General features: G+C 38.4%; 1 protein-coding gene across 1 annotated transcript in view; it reads left to right on the top strand.

The window, feature by feature from the left end:
• The window catches only part of chb (CLIP-associating protein), a 1,004,436-nt gene that overhangs the window by 820,878 nt on the left and 160,053 nt on the right, over positions 1-23,505 (top strand). Inside the window, exon 30 of the mRNA XM_090388867.1 lies at positions 7,353-7,499. Coding sequence (XP_090244993.1) covers positions 7,353-7,499 — 147 coding nt within the window. The remainder of the gene's footprint in view (positions 1-7,352; positions 7,500-23,505) is intronic.

The following is a 23,505-nucleotide window of genomic DNA, read 5'->3' as shown; positions in this document are numbered from 1 at the left end:
AGGTAGGTGGCTTGCAGGTTGCTTTCTGTGTTGGTTCTTTCTATAGTCAAATCTTCAGGATAGATTTTTTTAGCCATGTTTTCAAAGTCTGTATGGTTGACGACTAGTACATTGTCTATGTACCTGTAGTATGTGATGTCTTATTTAAGCTTATTTTCATAAAAGTGCAAATAGAGGTTGGCTATGGAGCATGGACTACTTGATCCCGTAGCCACGCCTCTAATTTGCACATAGATGCTATTACCCATCTGTATGTAGTTGTTTTTCACATTAAGGTTGATGAGGTCTAACCAGTACTGTTTTTTACATCCTAGTTTATCTTGATATTCTATGTAATATTCAGATAGTACTTTTATCAAATTGTCATGAGATATATGAACAAGTTTTTGAAGTAATATGTGTATACTTTGTTAATATGGTTGTTTCTAATATATTCAGTGTGTTGCTGGTTATAATATTTAATATCAAGCGATTCCCTGAGTGATTTCTAGAGCCTTTTTGTCAAAGCTACAGTTATATTCATTTGTAAAAGTTTTCTTACGTTCCCATTAATTATTTGTTAACTTAGTATTATGAATTGCAGCTAAGTTATAGGAAGGAAATTCACCTTTCTTTTTTTCTCTTTAAACTAATGCATTAACCCTTATACCTCTTGGTCACTCTGGCAGCACTGCTCCTGCCTCCCCATGGCGGGGCCGGTAACCTGGGAGAAGAAATCCACTCTCCCGGGGCTGAAAGGAGCAAAGATGGAAAACAGTTCTTTTCGACCTTTAGAGCCATCGAGCTCAAGACTAGAAAATGATACCGAAAATGACTACTCTCAGCCAAAGAGGTTGAAAACAACCCCACAAGAGGAAATACCAGCATTCCTCATACTACACTCTCTATCAGAGTTGCCTCTGAGTAAACTGTCCCCATTCCTTGTCCAAAAACCGTAAAGCGGCTCCAGTCAGGGGATCTTCTTGTAGAGACCATGAAATCCCAGCATTCCGAAAAATTATTAAACATGACTACTTTTGGCGGACAACCAATAAAAGTTATTCCCCATGCCACCTTAAACTCCTCGAAGGGAGTAATCGCAGAATGGGACTTGTTAGCTGTATCAGAGGAGGAGATAGTTCAAGAGCTAAGTAAACAAAAAGTCATACAACCAAGGAGAATTATGACTTGGAAAGATGGTGTTCTTGTTCCCACTAGGAGCATAATTCTTACTTTCAGCTCTCCCATCCTACCATCATCTGTTAAAGCAGGCTATCTCCATTGCCGTGTCCATCCTTACATCCCAAACCCACTCAGGTGTTACAAGTGCCAAAGATATGGACACTCCCAAACAGCATGTCGAAGTGAGCCAGTATGTCCAATTTGTGGATTAAAGGAGCACAATCAAACTGAATGCACTGCTATGACTTCTGTTTGCCCAAACTGTAAGGGTGACCACCCAGCTTTTTCCAAAAGTTGTGAACTTTGGAAGCAAGGGAAAAAAATCCAGAAATATAAAATTTGAGAATAAAGTGACATATCCAGAGGCGAGAAGGCAAATACAAAAAACAGATCCAAAATGTACATATGCAACGGCTGCTAAACAATTTCAGTCAACAGGTACACAAACAGATGTTGCCGTTTCCCCAAATATGTCTGTCGCTAATTGGGCATGCTCCATGCTCTCTGCCCCCATACAGTGTCCTTCGCAACAAAAAATTGAACAAGCCAGTAATACACCAATTACCATTCCAGCTAATGTAAACCCAACAGCAAAACAAAAAGTGACAGAAACCATGGTACTGAAACCTCCAAATTCAACCAGAATGGATATTGACCAGCACAATGACCCAGAAGATGCCATATTAGAACTTCATGCGACTGATGAGATGGACGTAACACGTCCCTACTTTCCAAAGAAAGACAAAGGAAAATCGGATCGATGCAAACAAGTCACAACTAAAAAGCAGTCAGAAACAAAAACAACTAACAAAACCGCCTAATGGAAAGAATTCTTCAATGGAATTGTAGAGGGTTTCGCAGTACAAAGGATGATATATGTGATCTCATCCACCGTTATGATCCAGCAGGCGTATCCCTACAGGAAACTTATTTAAATTCACAAGTGTGTCCTACTATAAAAAATTACTCTATCTTTAGAAGAGATAGAAATATCGACTCTCCAGCCCGTGGAGGAGTGGCGGTTCTTATAAGAAACAACGTACCCTCCAAACATATTGCTCTTCAGACTCCTTTTGAAGTAGTGGCAGTGCGCATTGAAATTGGCATCACTCTTACAATAGCATCTATATATATTCCTCCTAATTTCTCATTTTCTTCAGATGATCTAGAAAAACTAATAGAACAGCTACCGTCTCCTTTCTGCTTACTTGGAGACTTTAATGCTCATCATCCGATGTGGGGATCTCCAACAATTGACAAGAGAGGCAAGTTAATAGAATCCCTTCTGGACTCTTATCAACTTACCCTTCTGAACACTGGTGAACCTACCTATATTCATTTTTCGACAGGATCCATGAGTGCAATAGACCTATCGATCTGTTCTCCTTCCGTATATACTATTATGGAGTGGTCGATTCTTGAAAATCCACTAAACAGTGATCACCTTCCGATTCTCTGCAAGCTGCAAACACGGGCAAACTCTCCTTCACCACGTCACTCCACTTGGAAATTTCGTAGGGCACGCTGGTATGAATATGCAACCCACGTGCAGTTAGACAATAAAATAATTCAATCTCAACCCATAGACAATGTCACAGAACATGTAACTAAACAAATATTACAAGCTGCTACCTTCGCAATACCAAAATCTTTCCCGGGGAAACGGAAACATAGTAATTACTGGTGGAATCAAGATTGCACACACGCCAAACAGTACAAAAATAGAGCTTGGAATTTATTTCGTAAATTTCCCACAACTACCAATCTAATTAACTTCAAAAGACTGAAAGCTCAGTTCCGCCAAATAAGACGAAAAGCAAAGAAAGATGCCTGGATTAGCTTTTCCTCGAGCATAAACAAGGATACAGAAAGCAGAATTATCTGGAGAAAAATACAAACACTAAATGGCAAATACATTCAGTCCCCAGCTACAATAATAAACTGGGAAGGGAAAGAGTTGTCATCCCCGGGAGAAATAGCAAATGCCTTAGCGGAATCATTCGCTAGCATATCAGCAATTGCCTCCTACAAACCAACCTTTCAGCGAATTAAAAAAACTGCAGAGCAGCATAAGATTAATTTTTACACGAGAATTTCACATCCATATAACCAGCCATTCACATTAACAGAACTTTTTGGAGCGCTCAATAAAACATCAAATAGCGCTGCTGGTCCAGATGGGATCTACTATATAATGTTAAAACAACTTAACGACAGAGCAAAAAGATCATTGTTAAACTATTACAACCGAATATTCTTAGAAAATGCTTACCCAATTTCCTGGTGTCACTCAATAGTTCTAGCCTTCCCAAAGCCCGGAAAGGATCGTACCTTTCCACATAACTATAGGCCAATATCACTGACCAATTGTTTAGGCAAAGTCCTGGAAAAAATGGTTCACAGACAGTTAATCTGGTTCCTGGAAACTAACAACTTGCTAAATAGTAATCAGTACGGGTTTCGGAAAAACCGTTCCACCTTAGACGTAATGATAAAAGCAGAGTCAAATATACGTAATGCCTTCATAAGGGGACAGCATCTGGTGATGATGAATCTAGATATTCAGAAAGCCTTTGATACCACCTGGCGGTATGGTGTTCTTAAAGATCTACACTCTTTCGGCTTGAGAGGTCATCTACCCCAATTTATACAAAGCTTCCTATGCCATAGAACTTTTCAGGTCAGATACATGAATAATTTATCCAAAACATTTGAACAAGAGGAAGGTGTACCACAGGGTTCCATTCTGAGTCCAGCATTATTTGCAATAAGAATCACCAACATGACAAGGGATGTACCAAATACAGTACAATCGTACATGTTTGCCGATGACCTCATTATCTCTACTCAATCCCAGACTATGAACACCATCGAAAGGCAACTTCAAATTGCTATAGCTAGAATAGAATCATGGGCATTGCGGAATGGTTATTCCCTAGCAGAAAAGAAGTCTAAAAAAACGGAAACTACATCCGGATCCAGAAATATTTTTAAACAACAGCCTGATTCCAGTCACTAACAATTTCTGTCTGTTGGGGTTAAATCTAGATAATAAACTGAATATCCTAAGCTGTCTCCGCTATGTCCTGGGGTGCTGACAGAAGCTGTCTCCTACATCTTTATAGAGCTTTAATAAGATCGCGCTTGGATTATGGAGCACCTGTCTACGACTCTGCCAGGAAAAGTTCTCTATTACGTCTGAACACCATCCAGCATAGTGCCCTTAGAATAGCTGTTGGAGCCTTCAGAACATCTCCAGTTCACAGCCTGTATATTGAGGCAAACGAATCCCCTCTGCATCTCAGGAGAAAAATGTTATTGTTAAATTATGCAGCAAAGATTGGAAGTACTCCAGCCCACCCCAGCTGGCAGTATCTGTTTGATCCTCAACACACCCTGCTATATCACAATAAACCTAATGAAAACCGCCCTGCAGGGATTCGACTGCAAGAACTCATGATCAGTTGGAAAATTAACTTTAAGAATATATTCCAAGACCTTGCTACTCCTGAACCTCCCTGGACTGAATTCATACCTCTCTGTGACAATTTCTTTTCAAGATGGGGAAAATCCTCCCTGGCAAATACCAACTTTCAACAGCTACATAAACTGCATTCTTTGGAAAACTCAGAGAAGGTTCATATCTATACCGACGGCTCCAAAACAGATACGGCTGTTGGTGCAGCAGCAGTTTCCGCCACTTTCTTAACAGCTGCCTCTCTTCCCACTGAATGCAGTATCTATACTGCAGAATTATTTGCAATAAAACTGGCTCTAGATAACATAAACAAATATCATATTAAACAATCTCTGATATATACAGACTCTTTAAGTGCAATCAGTGCCTTTCAATCTACCTTTCCTCCCTCTCATCCCGTTCTTAAAGAGATCCGGTCTAAATTATTTTACCATCAAACAGCCAACTACAAGGTTATCTTCTGCTGGATTCCTGCTCATGTCGGCATCCAAGGTAATGATCGTGCGGATGAGGCTGCTAAACATCCCGACTCTGAATCTTACAGTCAACTGAAAGTTCCATACACAGACTACAAATCCATTATTAAAAAAACATGTTGGAAACAATTGTCTCATCTCTGGCAATCTCAAACCAATAATAAACTGTTCCAGATAAAAAAAGAGCCTCAACTGTGGACATCTAGTTTTAGAAGAAACAGGCGACAAGAAGTAATCCTGGCAAGGCTTCGCATCGGTCATTCACATCCAACTCATCTGCATTTGCTTTTGGGAGAGACTCCTCAGTGCTTTTTTTGCCAGTCGCTCCTAACAATAAAACATATTCTCATTGAATGTCTCCAACTTGCAGGAACCCTTAACCTTATCACATATTCTTGGTAAGGAAGCAAATTTCGAGGATCTGTTTAAGTATTTAAAACGCATAAACTTATATAACAGCATCTAATCATAACGTGAAATCAGTGATACCCAAACCATGAACAGGTGCAATATGGCCCAAGAGGCCCTTGTGCCAAAAAACCTAAAATACAACAACAACATAATATTTAATTTGGGTTCCATTATTTTGCTAGACGTATTGTTGTAGCTGTTTCTGCATGTGGTGATGAACCTTTTCCCTGTAGGGTCTTTGTGGAATTTGGGAATCCAGTAAATGTATGGATATAGGGTGTTGTCCATTTTTAATTTAATTTTCTTGTGTATTGGTATTAGTTTTTTAGTGATTATGTTAGGAGTGGGGTTGATGAACTTAAGTGTCACTGTGGTCCAATTCCTGTTTTAGGGTGTCTATATAGCATTAGCATTAGTAGAGGCATATGATGCAAGAAAGCAAGCTTATGCAGCATCAGCCAAAAAAAAAAAAAAAAAAAACCTTCTCCCATTTCACCGCTCCGTTCGTTCGAAATACCTGTCCAGTTGAGCTTTAAATTTGTTTAGGCTATCAACTTCAACAACAAGTGATGGAAGTCGGTTCCACCAACCAACCACCCGCTGGCCAAAGGCAAATTTCCGCACATCTATCCGACATCCGTCCTTCCTCAATTTGAATTTATGCCCTCTGAGGTGATTATTCTGAGAAAGATGAAGAATCCCATTGGCATTGAGCATGCTCAAACCATTCAAAGCCTTATACACCTCTATCAGATCACCTCGCCGGTGCCTAGTCTCCAGACTCTGTAATTTGCAAAACTTAAGCTCTTTCTTCGTAAGAGCAACCCTTATAGAATCTCTTACAAATGCTGCTGAAGTTGTTATTTGTTTGTCTATATTGGTGATAACGAACTTGTTTTGTAGATTTTTGATTTTTTTGTTTAATACTATTTAAATTGTATATCTTGTGGTCATATTGGTGTGTCATGATGTCTCTGAATCTAGTTAAGATAAGTTTTGTAGTTATATTAATCCATCTTTGAAAAGCTTCCACTGGGGTGTTGTATTTGTATGCTGTTTTGTATGTGAATTGCAATAGATCTATATTAATGGAGTTGTGTATGTTTTTTAATGGTCATACCTCTGCTAGTTGTCAGTAGCAGAGGTATGCCCATGAGGAGGAATGTTAATTTTCACTAACATTTGCCAATTTCTCCAGCTTTCTTTAAAATTTCATTAATTTAGTTGCTTCTATATGTATCTTATATATTTTTATATGTAAGGCTGTCCATACCAGGGCTAGTTTAAAATATAACTGGTGCGTTGGTTGGTGTCTCTACAAACCTGACACTCCCAAGTAACACAATTTAAAAATAATGTATAAATAAGTTAAGTGTGTGTGTGTGTGTGTGTGTGTGTGTGTGTGTGTGTGTGTGTGTGTGTGTGTGTGTGTGTGTGTGTGTGTGTGTGTGTGTGTGTGTCAAATAGAATAACAAGAAGGTAGAAAAATGGGGAAAAGGAGGAAGTAGTCAAAGGTAGCAAATGCTAAACCTATCAGAGCATAGACAAAAAAGTGAGGGGGATAGAAGATAACAACAAAAAAAGGTATAATAAGGGGAAAATAATTACAAAATTGACAAAATAAGGATGTTGCCACATGACTTACAAAACGCTTCTTGTCAGGTGGCAACGCCAGAATTGCAAGCAAAATAGCAATGTGTTTTCATTTCCTTAGCATTACCACCTATTCTGCTTCTTATTTGAAACACAAGTTAATCATAGCAGTGCACAAGTACTTATTTTGAAAGAAATTTATATTAGTTGTAATGTTATTTTTTCTTCTGCAGGTTAAAGTAACCCTTCTTCAATATCTTCATTCCTTAATTGCACTGATGGATCCCTCTGATTTTACAAGTTCAAATTATGAAGTAAAACTTGCTGTGATGAAAATCATTTCTTGGACTCCTGGGCCCAAAAGCAATGAACTCAGAAGAGTAGGTTTAAAAATTAGAAATAATTTATTTTTTAATATTTGAAATTATTAATTTTCCCTCATTCCACCAAAGTGGTACCATTAACATCTTTATTTTGTTTTTCAATGAGCACTCCCAGTTTACAATTAGTAGACATTTCTGCAAAACACTGGGTGATATGATACATTTTTTCAGCAGAGTACCCAGCTACAAGTGTATATTATAGATTACAGTAAGTACGCCCCACATAAAATAATTTTACTTTATGTGTATGTGTTTTAAAGACTTTCGGTAAAATTCATTGATAGTATAATCTTTTTAATGAACTGTTCTTATTTGTGATACTTAATAGAGTGCCATAAGTTAAGGTCATACGTGAGAAAATTTTTCATCCTGTTCAACGATTTAACTGCGAACTTCATGAAACTCTTGTATGACATTACACTGAAGTTGCGCAAAGTGGAAAGAAAAACATTTGTTGTGCCTCATGTCAGCACACCCACTTAGTAACTCTACATAAAAAACACATACAAAAACTACTCAAATAATATATTTTCTGTTTTTGGATAAGGAAATCTGTAACTGTGATTAACATTGTTAATATTGAGCCTGTAGACCCTGCACCATTGGGTTAAATCATGCATGTTGTTGTTATTCTAAATAAATTATTATTTTTATTTATTTATTTTATTATTTTATTTTTTTGTTTATACTTTGTTACAGTGTGTTAACAAAAAATGTTCTTTCCATTGATGATGGACAATCAGTATCTCCTAGTATCAAAACTCACATGTTTTTAAATTATCTATCCTAATTGCAGACATCTTCTGTCTAAAGTATATTTTATATAGAATCAGTGGTTTCTTAGTTTGTAGTCAGAAGATTGGGATGTAGGAAAGCAGTCATAGTTATAGTAAGATGAAAGAGTCCACTTTTTATATATTGGTAAATTTTAGTAAATGTTTTTAGTAAATAATGGCTTTAGTTTAAAAATTGCATGCATCTCTGCATTCAATTTCTACTGTGATAACTAGAAAGTTTGAGTTCCAATATTTTGTGCAAGTAGCATTACCAAAAAAAAAAAAGGGAAAAAAAGATGAATATGGTGTTCATCTAAAACTTTGCACTGACATGACAGCTATTCCAGGACTTCGTCTCTCGGATGGGGGGTCTTTGTTAACCTATATATGCTAACTAGTGAATAATGTATTGAGTCTAAATGCCAAACTGCATATGTCAAAAACACTTCCAATTAAATATACAGCAGGGTTATTTGTGTCGTTATACCCTAATACTAGGTCGTGTGTCTTCATTCTGCAGTATAAAGACAGTACAGTCAGTTCTGCTATAATACACATTTTTGCAACTTAACTGATATATTAGGGACCAATGCAAGTATAACGCAATTTTCGCGTTGGCTCATGTGTGATTCCATCTGTGAGTAACACCAGGTGAACATAAAACCTGGCACCAAGCTGAATGAAGCGACCTGCACAGCAATACATACAAGTTTACAAAGCTTAAAAAATGTCAAACGTCAAATGTGTGAATTCTATACTTCCTATTTACCATAGTTGTATTGCTTGGAGACACACTGTTATCATTCGCTGTATTCACATGATAACACGTGATCATCATCATCATCTTCAGCCATTTTCAATCCACTGCAGGATGAAGTCCTCTCCAGCAACTTTCCAGTTCCTTCTGTTTTGAGCACTGGCCATCCATTTACTACCCAAAAACTCATGAATTTCATCTATCCATCTCCGCCTTTGTCTTCCAGGTTTTCTTCTAGCTCCTCTTGGGTACCATTCTGTTATTTTCTTAGTCCATCTGTCATCATGTCTTCGAGCTATGTGTCCTGCCCAAGACCATTTTAGTTCTTTAGTTTTGATAAGAATGTCTTTTACTTGAGTTTGCTGCCTGATCCACATGTTTTTTTCTTATCTAACAGTCTGATTCCCAATATAATTCGTTCCATTCTTCGCTGTGTAGTTCTCAGCTTCTCTTCCATTCTTTTGGTGAGTGCCCAAGTTTCACTTCCATAAGTCATGGTGGGGAGTATACATTGATTCATTATTTTACGTTTCAGACAAACTGGGATATTGCTCTTCAGTATGTGACTATATTTCCCGAATGCTATCCATCCAAAATTTATTCTCTTGACTTCCAGCCATTTATCATTATTACAGCTAATAACTTGTCCCAGATAAGTATATGACTCCACCTTTTCAATTACTGCTCCTTCAATCATTATTTCCCTTTCCGTGGCATACTTTTTCATCATTACTTTTGTTTTAGCCATATTCATCTTTAGTCCAAAATCCTTACTAACTGTGCATAACTGATTAAGATTTTCCTCTAATTCTTTGGGATCGTGGCTTATGACCACAATGTCATCTGCAAATCGTAAATGGTTTAGGTACTCTCCGTTCACATTGATTCCTTTCTGCGACCAGTCTAATCGTCTGAAAGCTTCCTCAAGGGCAGCAGTAAACAACTGCGGAGATATTGTGTCTCCTTGTCGAACTCCTTTCTCGATTTTAAATTTGCTACTGTCTTTGTCTAGTCTAATAAAGGAGGTAGCACTCTCATATATTTTTTCTTCAAAATCATAATATATGGGGTATCTATGCCTTGTCTTTCCAGTGCCCGAAACATTGCCTTATGCTGTTTGGAGTCAAATGCCTTTTCATAATCCACAAATGCCAGGCATAATGGTGTTTTATATTCATTTGCTTTCTCCATTAGCTGTGATATTACGTGAAGGTGATCCATAGTTGCTTGTCCTAAAGCCAGCTTGCTCTTTCGGTTGATTCTCATCAAGTATTCTTTCTAATCTGTTATAATGACCCTTGTGAACAACTTGTAGATGTGGGATAACAAGCTAATTGGTCTATAATTTCCAATTTCTGATTTATCTCCTTTCTTGTGTAGCAAAACTATGATTGCATTATTCCGCTGCTTAGGCGTCACACCTTTTCTAATGCACTTTGTGAAGAGCCTTGCCAGTTTTTGTGTTATGTCTCTTCCTCCCAATTTTAACAACTCTACAGTAACTTCATCTTCCCCCGGGGCTTTCCGATTCTTCATTTTCTTCAATGCATGTTCTACCTCATCAGGAAGAATATCGGGTATGTCGTATGTGTTGCTACTTTGCAATCCATCTTCCCCACTGCTGGTATCATTCCCTCGCTCATTGTATAATTCTCTATAGTAGTCTTCTGATATTTGAATTATGCCTTCTCTGCTGTTAATAAGTACACCATTGCTATTCTTCAGTTTCAGTATCATTTGTCTTTCTGTATTACTGCTCATGGCTGCTGATTTAAATCCTTTGTTTTCCCTTAATGCTTGTTCTACTTTTCTTGTGTTAAATCTTCTTATATCCTCTCTGAGTCTCTTTCTAATGGCTTTGCATAACTCAGTATACTCAATTTTCTCCGTCAGTGTTTTTCTTGCTCTTCATTTGTCGTCTTTGGTTCATCATGACAAGTGTTTCTTGACTAATTTTTTCTTCTTTGGATTTCTGTTTCCCTATAGGTTTCTTGGGCTTTATCACTTTCAGAAAGTTGTAATATTCCTCGTCGATATCTTGGTCCCGAGCAGTCTGCAGAAGCTCAAACTTGTTCTTAAGTTCCAGTACATACTGCTTTTTCTCCTCTTCTGTTATCTCAAAGACCTTTGTATTATTTACTCGAGTCAGTTTTTTCCTTTCCTACATCTATATCAAGTGTACATCTTACCATTCTGTGATCATTGTGGGCCAGCTCCAGTTTTCAGGAGCTTACATATTTCTTTTCAAACAGAAATTTCATGAGGTGTGATAGCATGAGCAGAGGAGCACATTTCTGGAGATTCACTGCCATAAAACAATAAAAACAATTTGCAGTTCCCAGTTTATTTGGCTTTTCAGTTAGTGCAATCTAATTATAAATGAGTAGTAAACTATCTTACTACATTTGCAATGATACCAATAACTGGAATTCTGTGGGTTTTTATGTTATTGTGGTGAAATGTGTTTCCGCTTCCATGAAATCTTTTTATTTCTATTTTTTAAGCTTTATAAACTTATCTCACTTGTGCAAGTTGTGCGTCCCTTGTTCGTCCTTATTGATTGCTTATCTTTTTTACTGTTTTAAATTTTACAATCCAAAAAAAGAAAAAAGAAAAAATATCAGTGGACAGAAATATTAATCAAACAAACTTCAAATCTTTTCAAGGTAAAATGCTATATTTACTGTAATATTTATTTATTTATTAGAAATTTAAGATGTTTAAACCTGTGTTAGCAATTTTATTGGGTTTCCTACTTTTTTTATTGTATTACTTACCGGACTGAACATTTTTTTTTTTTTTGAGTGCTCTGCCCCTATCCCTATTTTTCTCATAAGCCCTCTTGTTTATAATGCACGAAATACCATAATCGGAGATTTTTAGGAACACGTGAACCGCATTATAGCAGAACTGACTGTATATTCTGTGAGTATAAAGACAAATAACCTTTGCTGTGTATTTATTTGGAGAAAGCATTAAGTGTCATTACAAATGCAAGCTGTGAATTACAAGCTCCAAAAAATCTTTTGGAAAAAGTTTTTGCCATTTTATTTACTTATTGTCATGTTATATCTTACTTTATGAATAGTTACACTCATTATTTTTAATTTAGGTAGAGATTTTGTAGATTACTTTTTTTTTCCTTTTTATTTTTTTTTTTTTATGAAAACCCCAAACACGAGAGGTATAGAACCTATAGTACTGAGTACCGTGCACGGGTTGTAGGTTGAGAAGACGAAAGAAGATATTTGTTGACATTATACTTGAACTTCTGTAGACTAATTTTCAGGAAATACAGATGAAGGAAGGTTGTTCCAGAAAACAGCAGTTGAATGAATAAATGAGGAAGATGAAAAGTTGGTTCCGTGAGTTTGAATTTGGACAGTAAATGGATGTTGGCTGGTGGCGGCGTGTTTTCAACTGTTTTGAAAGAGAGAGAGCGGGAATTATATAAGCCAATTCAGTGCCCATGGAAGTATCTGTAGAAAAGGCATGCAGCAGAAACAGTACATCTTTGAGACAGGGAGTGGAGAGACTCTGTTAGAGAGGAGTCATTAATTAACCTAACTGCCCTCTTCTAAATGGAATCTAGAAGCCTGAGAGAGGTTTTTGGGGCACTGTCCCAGATGTGGAAACAATATTCCATGGTAGAGTGGATTTGTACAGAGTGAACAGCTGTTTGGAAGAAAGGTAATGCCGAGTGCAAAAGAGAAAACCAAGTTTTTTAGATGCAAAGGAAGCAATATTTGTAATGTGCTTGTGCCAACAGAGATTAGAAGTAAGGTAATCCCCAAAAGTGATACATGTCTGCCACCGGTAATCCGATTCCACTGCTAATTCGGACATAAATTATCGACCTGTCAGTCTGACTTCAGTGGTAGGGAAAATCATGTAGGCAATGACCGAGGATGGAATTCAGGATCATTTGGATAGAAATGGAATTCTGAAGGATACTCAGCATGGTTTTGTAAAAGGAAAATCGTGTTTAACAAATCTGGTTTGCTATTTTGAAAGGGTCACTTATGAGCTGGATTTAGGGAATAATTTCGACATTGTTTATGTAGCTTTCAGCAAAGCTTTTGACTCAGTCCCACATGAGCAATTGCTTTATAAGCTTGGAATAGGTTGGAATCACTGGGAAAATCCTTAGATGGATAGCAGGATGGCTTCAGGGCAGGAGGCAGAGGTTTGTGATAAATGGCTATTCCTCAGATTGGGTTGGTGTAAAAATTGGGGTTCCCCCATTATCAGTATTAGGACCACTGTTGTTTTTAATTTTCATAAATGACATTGATGAAGGGATAGAGGGCATGATTTCTAAATTTGCAGATGATGTTAAAATTGGTAGATTAGTTAATGATAACTGTCAAGCTGAGAACTAGGGGACATAAATTCAAGTTTTTAGGAAAAGACATAAATTTTTATTAAAGTTACAGGAGGAGATGTTTAGATTGGACTGCAGGAAGTTTTATTTTAGCCAGCGAGTTAAAAATTACTGGAATAAGTTGCCTACATGGGTGGTAGAGCCACCACTGACAATTTGGGGAAATTCAAAGGTCATCTGGATAGTACCTTCGGTGAGGGAAATGCATAGGATGATAGGTTTAATTTCCTTTTCTTATATTAATTATTAGGGTGTTTTTTTTTTTAGCTGGTGTAGCATAAGCCATAGGCTTTCCTGCACCTGCCGATACTGTTTTGGTTGCTGCATCAGCTGATGGTGCAAACTCGTAAACACTGACAAGCCATTTCTACTTGTTTTTTTGCATTAATTATTATAATCTGCTCATATTTAGCCCCACCCATGGTTCCAATGAATAAAGGAAGTACCTCTCGTGCTGTAAAGCGCAAACACCATACATTGTCCATAACAGATGAAGTTGAACTTCTGAAAAAACTTGACAGTGGTGTGTATGTGAGAAGTTTAACTCAGCTAAAGGTAAAAGTAATTTTCTTTTAGCCATTCCTTTTTACCTTTTTTTACAACACACTTTTACAAACTTGCGGTAAACACAATCCAATATGATGGATAATACAGTGTGCTAACATTAGCATTAGTAGAGGCATATGATGCAAGAAAGCAAACTTATTCAGCATCAGCCAAAAAAAAAAAAAAAAAAAAACACAACCACTACTCCTATTTCACCCCTCCGTTCGTTCGAAATACCTGTTCAGCTGAGCCTTAAATTTGTTTAACCTATCAACTTCAACAACAAGTGATGGAAGTCTATTCCACAAACCAACTGCCCGCTAGCTAAAGGCAAATTTCCGCACATCTATCCGACATCCGTCCTTCATCAATTTGAATTTTTGCCCTCTCAGGTGATTATTCTGAGAAAGAGGAAGAATCCCATCGGCATTGAGCATGCTCAAGCCATTCCAAGCCTTATACACCTCTATCAGATCACCTCGCCGATGCCTCCAGACTCTGTAATTTGCAAAATTTAAGCCTTTCTTCGTAAGAGCAACCCATTGTTCCATTCACTAATCTTGTTGCCCTTCTCTGTACTCGTTCCAGCAGCTCTACAACCTTCTTGAAATGAGGCCTCCAGACCTGTATACAGTACTCAAGGTGTGGCCTGACCAATGCCTTATACAAGGGAATAATCACATCCCTAACCCTTCTAGAAAAATTCCTGTATATCATTGACAAGACACCATGAGCTACTCTTGCAGCTCGTCTGCACTGCTCAGAGAACTTCATATCTGCCTGCACAATTACCCCCAGGTCCTTTTCATTCTCTACCACTGTCTGCGTAGTACCACAGAGTTCATACGTTGATCTGGGGTTACTGTTTCCCATATGTAGTACTTTACATTTGTCAATGTTAAACTTCATTTGCCACCTCTCAGCCCATCTGCTCAACCTTTCCAGATCCTGTTGCAGCAGCACAGTGTCAGTAGTGTCCTTGACAACCCTGCCAACCTTCGTATCATCTGCAAACTTGGACATTAATCTTGATATATCATCATCAATATCATTTATAAATACAGAGAACAATAAAGGACCCAATAACATTAGTCCACATTGAGCAGTGTCCATTGATTACCACTGTCTGTCTTCTGCCACTCAACCATCCCTTTATCCATAGCAGCAATTTGCCTCCAATGCCACACTGTTCCGATTTGTGCAGCAGTCTTCCATGTGCAACAGTATCAAAAGCCTTTCTAAGATCCAAATATATAATATCAAAGTTATTCCCTGCATCCAGTTCTTTTGTGACTACATCATAGTATCCAATCAAATTGGTCAGACAAGACCTGCCCTTAACAAAACCATGCTGTGTCTGAGCTATAACTGAATTCTTGTCTAGATGATCCTGCAGTGCTTCTTTAACCAGTGCCTCCATTAATTTTCCTGGAACCGAAGTTAAATTAACAGGCCTATAATTACTTCTGTCAGCCGTTGATCCTCCTTTGTGAATTGGAGTCACATTTGCACATCTCCAGTCTATGGGTACCTCCCCTGAGTCCAAAGAAGCTCTCATAATTATGGCTAGGGGTTTGCTTACTTCCTTTGCTGCCTCCTTTAATATAACTGGATAGATCCCATCCACCCCGGGTGCCTTTTTTATGTTTATCCTCAACAATTTCTCCTCCACTTTCCTCTCAGTTATTAGAAAATCATCTAGCTCACTGCCAATGTTTACTCACCTACGACATTCCCCTTCTTGAATAACTCCTCATGTGTGAATGTACATGCAAAATACTTGTTTAGTTTGTTAGCCACCTGAGCAGGATCCTCAACTGTTGAACCATCAACATCCAGTGGACCAATCTGATTCATCCCTTTCCTTCTTGAGTTTAAATAGGTAAAGAACTCTTTTCTGTTTTTCTTTGCATCCTTTGCCAAGGATTTCTCATAATCTGCCATTGCCTGCCTAATCTCCTTTGTGACTTGGTTACAGACCATCTTATATCTATCATAGGCTTCCATGTCACCCATTAATTTGCATGTATCCCATGCATTTTTCTTCTCTGCCATATGTCTCATTAGTTCATCTGACAACCATTTAGGCCTGAACCTTGAACAATATTTCTTGGTTGGTATGTAAAGCCTGGTAGCTTCCAAGATTAGTTCCTTGAATGCTTCCCATTTTGAATTTGCTGTTGGTAACATCAGCAGTTGGTCCCACTGTATAGAATTTAAATACTGTCTCATACCATCATAGTCGCCTTTAGGAAAGCAAAAGCCCTTCCCTTTACTTCTGATGGTAGTTACCTTCTTGAGTAAATCCCACTTCAGCACACTGTGATCGCTGCCACCGATTGGTTCCTTTATCTGCAGATTCTTGATGCATGAAGAATCACTACTGATAATCAGATCAAGAGTATTACTCCTTCTAGTTGCCTCCTGAACATGCTGGTGTAGAAAACAATCATCCAATAAATCCACAAAAGCCTTGCTAGTGTGTGAGTGACCAACCCACAAATTCCAGTCAATATCTGGGAAATTAAAATCCCCCATTATAAGGCTCTCTGATTTACTGGCCCATTCTATTTCCCTGTACAGTATCTTATTATACTCATCAGAGTCATTAGGCCTATAGCACACTCCTACTCTCAATTTTGATCTCCCAATGCTTATGTCACATCAAACTGACTCGACACTGCACTGTCCAGTGATGTCCACTGGCTTCACTTCCTTGGATTTTATGTGTTTCTTAACTAATAGCATAACCCATCCTCCCTTCCTATCCAGTCTATCCTTTCTGTAGACGTTGTACTCCCCAAATTCCAGTTCTGCATTCCTTATATCTGTGTGACACCACGTCTCTGATATCCCAACAATATCTGCCTTTGATGTTTTGAGCAATACCTCAAATTCATCAAATTTATTTACTAAACTCCTAGCATTGGTGTACACGCAAGTATACATGCACCTGTTTCTATTCTTAGCTACCCTAACACAACCCATGTGTTTACTTGTACCGCAGTGACTTCCAGCAGTCTCTGAAATATCCTGCATCTTGTTTTTCAGGCTTCTGCTCATTTCAATAGAAGCAGTGCAAGAATCTCTTTCACCTCTGCCAGTGGCTACTGTTAATCTATTAGTCTTTGTCTCCCCCCAAGCTAACAGTTTTCCAACCCTCCTAACACTGCCTCGATAGCATCAGCAAATATTCTTGCACCCTTTCTATTTAAGTGTATCCCATCCCTGTAGAAGCAATCTCTCCTGTTAACAAGTACAGTCCAGGCTGAAAAAAATTCTACCCCTTGAGCCTTGCACAGTCTTTCCAGGGCTGAATTGATCGACAAGGCTCTCATCATATACTCCCTCCTATCGTGTCTGGGTAGAAATGTAGACACTTTCAAATTCAACCCTACTTCACGGCTTTTTTCAACAGTTACCTGTACTTGTTAAGTAATTCCGCTGGTCTAATACTCTTAATATCATTAGTGCCAACGTGTACAACTATATCACCTTTTGTGCCCTTAAAAGATGATATCCGCTCTACAACGTCATCAACCTTTGCCCCTGGCAGACATACCCTGGTCCTGTTCCACCTATCCTTTTTACAAAGCATGTTCCCCGTTTCCCTGACAATAGTCACCAACAACTACTAGTTCCTGTGAGACCAGCGCATTCTGCCTTGGGGGCTGCCTCTGTGTTGCAAGATGACCAAGTGCAAGCTCTGGCGTTGATGTGGGCAGCTGAGAGCTTGATGGGCCCCTCAATTTATTTCCTTTGAGGGCATCTACCCAGTCCTTCAAGGTCTCATATAGGCCCATAACAACGCTGAGTTGTCGCCTAATTTCCTAACGAACTTGTTTTCACAAAATCTCTAAAAATACTGACAAAATTATTGCGATGTTTGAGAGTTTATTTTATCACAATTAGTTTAATTGCAGTGCTTGCAATAAACTAATAACAGACTACCTTCACACAGAGTAATAACCTACTTCTCGGTGGACCTCCATGTGTATGCCGTAATAGCGTCATACATATGTGACGGACACGGTTTCTCAAGAAATAAAGTAACCTACTGGGCCACATATATACGACATAAAAAAACTCTTTTCTTTTGATATTTTAAGCAAAAAAACAACACTGACATTACAATATTTATTTTAGAATTACTAATCAAATTATTTCCTAAATATTTTTTGGTCCTTGTGGAATTTTTTTCTTAAAGTAGCTTGGCAGTCAACGTGTTAAAGGTAGGATGAGGTGGTTAACTGTTGGGTAAAGTTTATGTGCTAAAATAACCACCGGTGATCCAGCAAATTCACTAATCCAGCACCACACAGGTCCCAACACTGCCGAATTAATGATGGTCTACCTGTATATCATTTAGCCTAAAAATTGGAGTGTCACGAAAGATAAGCATAGGAGCAGAAGAATCCTTTTTGCGAGATAAACAACAAGACTGAGTTTTAGAAGGATTGAAATCAACTAAGTTGCCTTTGCACCCCACTGGAGAATTACCTGGAGATTGACATTTAAGGAATTGGTGGCGGCTTTCAAGAATTTGAAGCTGATTGAGCAAGGCAAGATTTCTCACAGTGGAAAGTGGAATACAATGTGCTATCATTGGCAAAACTATGGATAGCATTTCCAGTCAATGGAAGAAGGTCATTAATATACAAGAGGAAAAGAGTGGGGGAAGAACTGAACCTTGGGGGACACCAGCATTAATGGAAAAGTTAGAAGACAGAGAGCCATCTACCATCACTATTAGGGAGAAATCAGAGTGAAAGCTGGATAACCAATTACAAAACATAGTTGGCAAACCATAAGATGGAAGTTTGTTTAGGAGACCTCTATGCCAAACACGATCGAAAGCCTTTGAGATAACAAGAGCAACTGCTTATGTTTCCCCGAACTTTTCCATTGAATTTGTCCATAAATGGGTTACATAAGCCATAATATCACCAGTTGATCGACAATGACGGAATCCATACTGGCGATCATTGATCAGGCGGAAGGTTTCTAGGTAGTTTAAGATTTGGTGGTTAATTGATTTCTCCATTATTTTAGAAAGAATAGAAGTAATTGCAATGGGAGGGCAATTGGAATGGAGGGATTTGTCACCCTTTTTAGGAACTGGCTGTATATGAGCAAATTTTCAAGCAGAAGAAAAAACACCTTTGGAATAAGAAAGTGAAAAACGGCGGCAACAAACAGGAGTAAGTTCAGGAGCACAGGTTTTGAGAACAAGGCCAGAAATACCATCAGGACATGAAGCTTTCTTAGCATCAAGATTCGTCAAAATCCTTCTGACCTCCTTTTGACGGAAGACCACAGGAGGCATTGAATGGAGCGTGTTGGGAATGGTGGGAGGTGTTTTACCAAGATCATTAATACAGAAGTTGGAAGAAAAATGGGATGCTAGCAGGTCAGCTTTATCCTTGGCTGAAGTGACAGCAGAACCAACTAGTTTTGACAGGTGGGAGCAGAGATGGGCAAAAGTTGCGGCCAATAGCTTTGGTAAGAGACCAGAATGCTCGGCTACCATTAGGGCAAGAAGCAGGTTTTCTACTCTTAGCCTGTTCAGAATCTAGTTTGAACTGATTAATAACTGCTTTACAATTGTTGCGAGCTTTGGTGTAGGCAGAAAATGAAACTGAAGAATTGGATACAAGCCAATTAAATATGCAACGTTTTTCTCTTGAGCAGCTTTAGCACATTTATTGGAAAACCAAGGTTTAGATAAAGGATGAGATTTGAAAGTGCAGTGTGGAATAAAGAATTCCATTCCTGCAAGAATAATTTCACTGACACGATCTGAGCAAACGTTGACATCAGAAGTTTTGAAACAGTAATACGACCAAGGAAAAAAAGAAAAGAAGTCTCGCAGGTCATCCCATTTTGCTTTCTTGTAATGCCAAACAACACGAGGTTGGGAATAGCCATGAGATAAAGGTTCCATTGGAGAAGAGACAATCACCAAGTTGTGATCTGAGGTGCCTAAAAGACCACTCACTTTGTCCGTGTACTTAGAAGGGTTGTTTGCGAGAAAACGATCAAGTGTGTTGGCTGCATGGTTGGGATTGTCCGGTATTCTTGTAGGTAAATGAACAATCTGTGCAAGGTAATTAGTAATTGCGAAAGCCTCAGCATCTTGACCAGCTGGGTTGGTGTGACTAGAAAATGGAAGCCATCTGGAGTTGTGAACATTAAAATCACCAAAGAAAAGTACCTCACTATTAGGAAAGTTGGACTGGAGAAAGTCAAGTTGCAAAGAGAGGAAGTCAAAGAGTTCCAAGTGATTTGTGAGAACAGTAGAGAAAACATGAATTTGACACAGAGGTAGAGAGATTTTATATCAGAGAAGATTGAAAAATGAGGAGATTCCAAATTATGAATTCTCTGACAGGGAATATCAGAACAGACACATCTACATGTGTACCACCTTTGAGGCGAAAGGAATCATACAGCGAATAATTTTGGCAACTGAGATGAGCAGTAGATGAATCAACCCATAACTGAGATTCTGTCAGAAAAAGTACATGGGGTTTGGCAGACTGCAAGTGGAAATGGACATCATTGAGATCAGAATTGAGACCACGTATATTTGTGAAATGAACTAGGAAGTGTTTGGGAGGTTTAGATGTTTTCGCAGATAAGCTTACTCTATTGGGCATTACAGCTCTGGTTCATACTATCTAATTCAATAGTAAGAAAAAGTGGGGGAAGGGGACATGCTGTAGGAAGTAATGAAATTTTTGGATATGGCATACACATTGCAAGAATATACCTAGATCCTTGACATAATGTGGTCTCAACAATGACTCCCGCATACACACTACTCGAACTCACTCCAGTCACTATCTGGCAGAGTAGAGGTAGCAAGATTATACACTAGGTGATCCGAAGCCTCCTAAAGAGTTACCAATAGGTTCGGTCCGGTGTACTAACTATCTGCCAGCCTGCAAATACCGTTTTAGAGCTGTACCCTCAAAATGTAAGGAAGATTTTATCTCACCATGATGTTCATCATAACCTCAAAAGTCATCAGTCATGCTGCATGATGGAAGAGATGGAGAAGGGTTGACCGGAACTTAGCTCTGAAGACTAAACATGGGTTCCACCACTTCAAGCCTCCAATAAGCAAAGTGCTGGTATTTCACAGGTTGATGAATCATCTACCACCTAGTATTGCCTGGTAACACAGAGTGGTTGCATTCCTCTGTGGTGTGGGCGCCACACCTCGACCCCTGTTTACGTTGGTTCACACCTGGTGGTCACCCACAGTGTGCATGGAGGTTATACTCTGGGTTACTAACAGTCCCATCATAATGAAGGTACAAGCAGAGGATTTGGCTGTCACAGATCATCCAGACTTTGCCGAAATTGGGTCCACTTGACTTGAATGTCACTCGAATATCAGTTCCATCAGCGTTTTAGACTTCCGGGTAGCCAGTACAGCTTGTCTGGCATATCTGAGAGAATGTCTGTGACAACCTCAAGGACCACCTATTTAATGACTGACAACCTACTTAACGTAAAACCGTTGTTTCATTTCAATCTTGTTGCCATTACTATAGAGTGAGTGGTAGGAAATTCTCATTTTTAATTATGGTAAATAGGTAGCACTAACGTAAAACTAGATAGCGTAATATGTATCACTGCATTTAGGAATCTATTAGATAGTGTAGTATTGATAATCAATTAATTAAATTTAATAACTATTAATTTTCATTGTTAATCAATAGTATTTAATTGTATATTATGCCTCAGACCAGAGGAGCAAAGCAATGGGCACAAAGTAGCTGGATTGCTGTGAATCAGGAGAGAACCTAGGGGACATGTGGACGTGTGTTTATGTAAGGGGGCGGCTCCTAGAACGTCAGTTCAACTCCGCCTTGTATCTCTGTGAAGAACAGTATCACTACAAATGGGCCAGATGTGTGTGAACATCGGTTTGTGTGTATTACGTGTGTGTTCTGTTGTTATGTTCTGACCGCTTGGCTACCTAGAACCATCAGTCACCTGGACAGATGATTCTGGGTACTCGTCCACACCACAGGAAGGTGGGCCAGTTCCAGTAGATGGGACACCTATGGTCTCAGAGTATGAGACAAAAAAAAATAAAATAAAATAAAAAAATAAAAAATAAAAAAATTTTATTAAATTTAAATAAAAAATAAAATAAAATTAAAAAAAAAAAAAAAACCCGAAAGGAAGAGAAAGAAATGAATAAAAATAATTAACTAAGATAACAAACTAAGATAACAAAAAAAAAAATAATAATAACAATAAAAAAGAAAATAAATAAATAGAAAAAAAAAAAAAAAAAATATATATATATATATACTGGTTTTTAGCATATATACGCAAACATGCATACGTATATATATCAAAAAGTGAAAAGGGAAAAACCAAGGGGAGGGGAGAGAGATCAAGAAAAGTGTAGATCTTCCAGTTGTGCAGCCAGTAAGAACGGCAGCATCAAAACACTTCAGTGCCTCCAGCCAGATGGATTTGATCAACCTAGTATCACTGGAATCATACTTTTCCTTAGTTCAAATATTTCTTTAGCAAATACCTGGAGCATCTGAAACTTACTAGAGTCTCTTAAAAATATAGCTTCTTCTCCTGGAGCTATACTCTCAAGAATTTCACGTATCGCTGTCCTGGCATTGTCATATATTCGACAATCATATAGTATGTGCCGCCAGCCTTCCCTGGCCCCGCAAAAACAAAGGTCTGTGTCACTTAGTCCTAATGCATATAATTTCTCATTCATTGACCCGTGCCCTGTTAACAAAAATGACAACTGTAAACTGGGTGTAAACCAATTGCGAACCTTTTTATCATTCAGAAAAGTCACGTTCAGGATATTCTCCAACTTATCAGAGATAAAAGAAATGTGCGATTTGTGAAATATTTTTGCAACTTTCTGGAACAAGACATGATCTAGCCAAGGTGGATGTCTTTGTTTATCTTAGGTGCAGAGAATGTAAAGAAATTAGGTGGCAACTCAACATTCTGATGGACACTTATGAGAATTTGAAAAGTCGAGTAGATGTGAGGGACCCAACAAGCTCTCAACTGCCCAACACAATGCCAGGGCTCACTCTTGTGCAACAGGCAACACAGTGGCAATGTCCAAAGCACAATGAGCTGGACTCGCAGGAGTTAGTTATTGTCACTGACTCTGTTGTCATGGAGAAGGGTAATATATTGTATAAAAAGGATAGTTGGAATAGGACCAGGGTATGTTTTCCAGGGGCAAAAGTTGATGAATTTAACTTCCCAGATATTGACTGGAACTTATAAGACTTTTGTGGATTGATTGGCTAATTGTTTTATGCAGCAGCATGTTCGAGAGGCAACCAGAGAGGGTAATACTCTTGATCTGGTTATAAACAGTGATCATTCATGTATTAAGAATTTGCAGATAAAGGAACCACTAGGTGGCAGTGATCACAGTGTACTAGTGTGGGATTTACTTAAAGATATAATTACCATCAGGAGTAAAGGAAAGGGTTTTTGCTTCCGCAATGGTAACTACAGTGGTAT

This window comes from Mastigoproctus giganteus, chromosome 14 (assembly GCF_048544385.1).
Source record: "Mastigoproctus giganteus isolate SK-2022 chromosome 14, ASM4854438v1, whole genome shotgun sequence".
NCBI classification, from domain to species: domain Eukaryota; kingdom Metazoa; phylum Arthropoda; class Arachnida; order Uropygi; family Thelyphonidae; genus Mastigoproctus; species Mastigoproctus giganteus.
The sequence above is the reverse complement of the archived record's forward strand: the minus strand, read 5'-3'. Positions and strand labels throughout refer to the sequence as shown.